At 66.2% G+C, this 625-nt stretch overlaps 1 protein-coding gene across 2 annotated transcripts in view; it reads left to right on the top strand.

Moving 5' to 3' along the window:
- SENP3 (SUMO specific peptidase 3) overlaps positions 1 to 625 on the top strand; it is a 15296-nt gene that overhangs the window by 10936 nt on the left and 3735 nt on the right. For both annotated transcript variants that reach the window (XM_026658389.1, XM_026658388.1), the window contains exons 8-9: positions 77 to 214; positions 514 to 597. In XM_026658389.1, coding sequence (XP_026514174.1) covers positions 77 to 214; positions 514 to 597 — 222 coding nt within the window. The remainder of the gene's footprint in view (positions 1 to 76; positions 215 to 513; positions 598 to 625) is intronic.

The following is a 625-nucleotide window of genomic DNA, read 5'->3' as shown; positions in this document are numbered from 1 at the left end:
TGGGGAGGCGCTAGGGGGCGCTGTGGGGCAGGGAGGAGGGGGCTGGCTGGCTAAGTGCGTGTGGCGCCCCCCACAGGTCGACATCTTCAACAAGGACCTGCTGCTCATCCCCATCCACCTGGAGGTGCACTGGTCCCTCGTCTCCGTGGACGTGAAGCAGAAGAGCATCACCTACTTCGACTCGCAGCGAACGCTGAACCGCCGCTGCCCCAAGGTAACCGGGCAAGGGGGCGGGGAATGGGGCAGGGGCCTGTCCCCTCTAGGGGGTGCTGGCTCCCACCTGGCCCCAGGGCGGGGGACTGGCTGGCTCGGGGGGCTGGGAAGGGGGCAGGGACCTGTCCCCTCTAGGGGGTGTCGTCTCCTATCCAGGGCAGGGACTGGCTGGCTCAGGGGGGCGGGGAATGGCTCCCATCGCACCCTGAACTCCTGGCAGTCCCATCAGGTGGCCCCTTCCCCCCCATCTTGAGTCACCCCCTTTGTGCTCCTCCTCTCCCCCACCCCCCTCCCCCCCAGCACATCTGTAGGTACCTCCAGGCTGAAGCAGACAAGAAGGATCGGCCGGACTTCAGAGATGGCTGGAGGGGCTCCTTTAAAATGGTGAGTCAGGACTCCTGGGTTCTTTCCC

This window comes from Terrapene carolina, unplaced genomic scaffold, assembly GCF_002925995.2.
Source record: "Terrapene carolina triunguis isolate 2854851 unplaced genomic scaffold, T_m_triunguis-2.0 Scaffold433, whole genome shotgun sequence".
In the NCBI taxonomy this organism is placed as follows: Eukaryota; Metazoa; Chordata; order Testudines; family Emydidae; genus Terrapene; species Terrapene triunguis.
The sequence above is the reverse complement of the archived record's forward strand: the minus strand, read 5'-3'. Positions and strand labels throughout refer to the sequence as shown.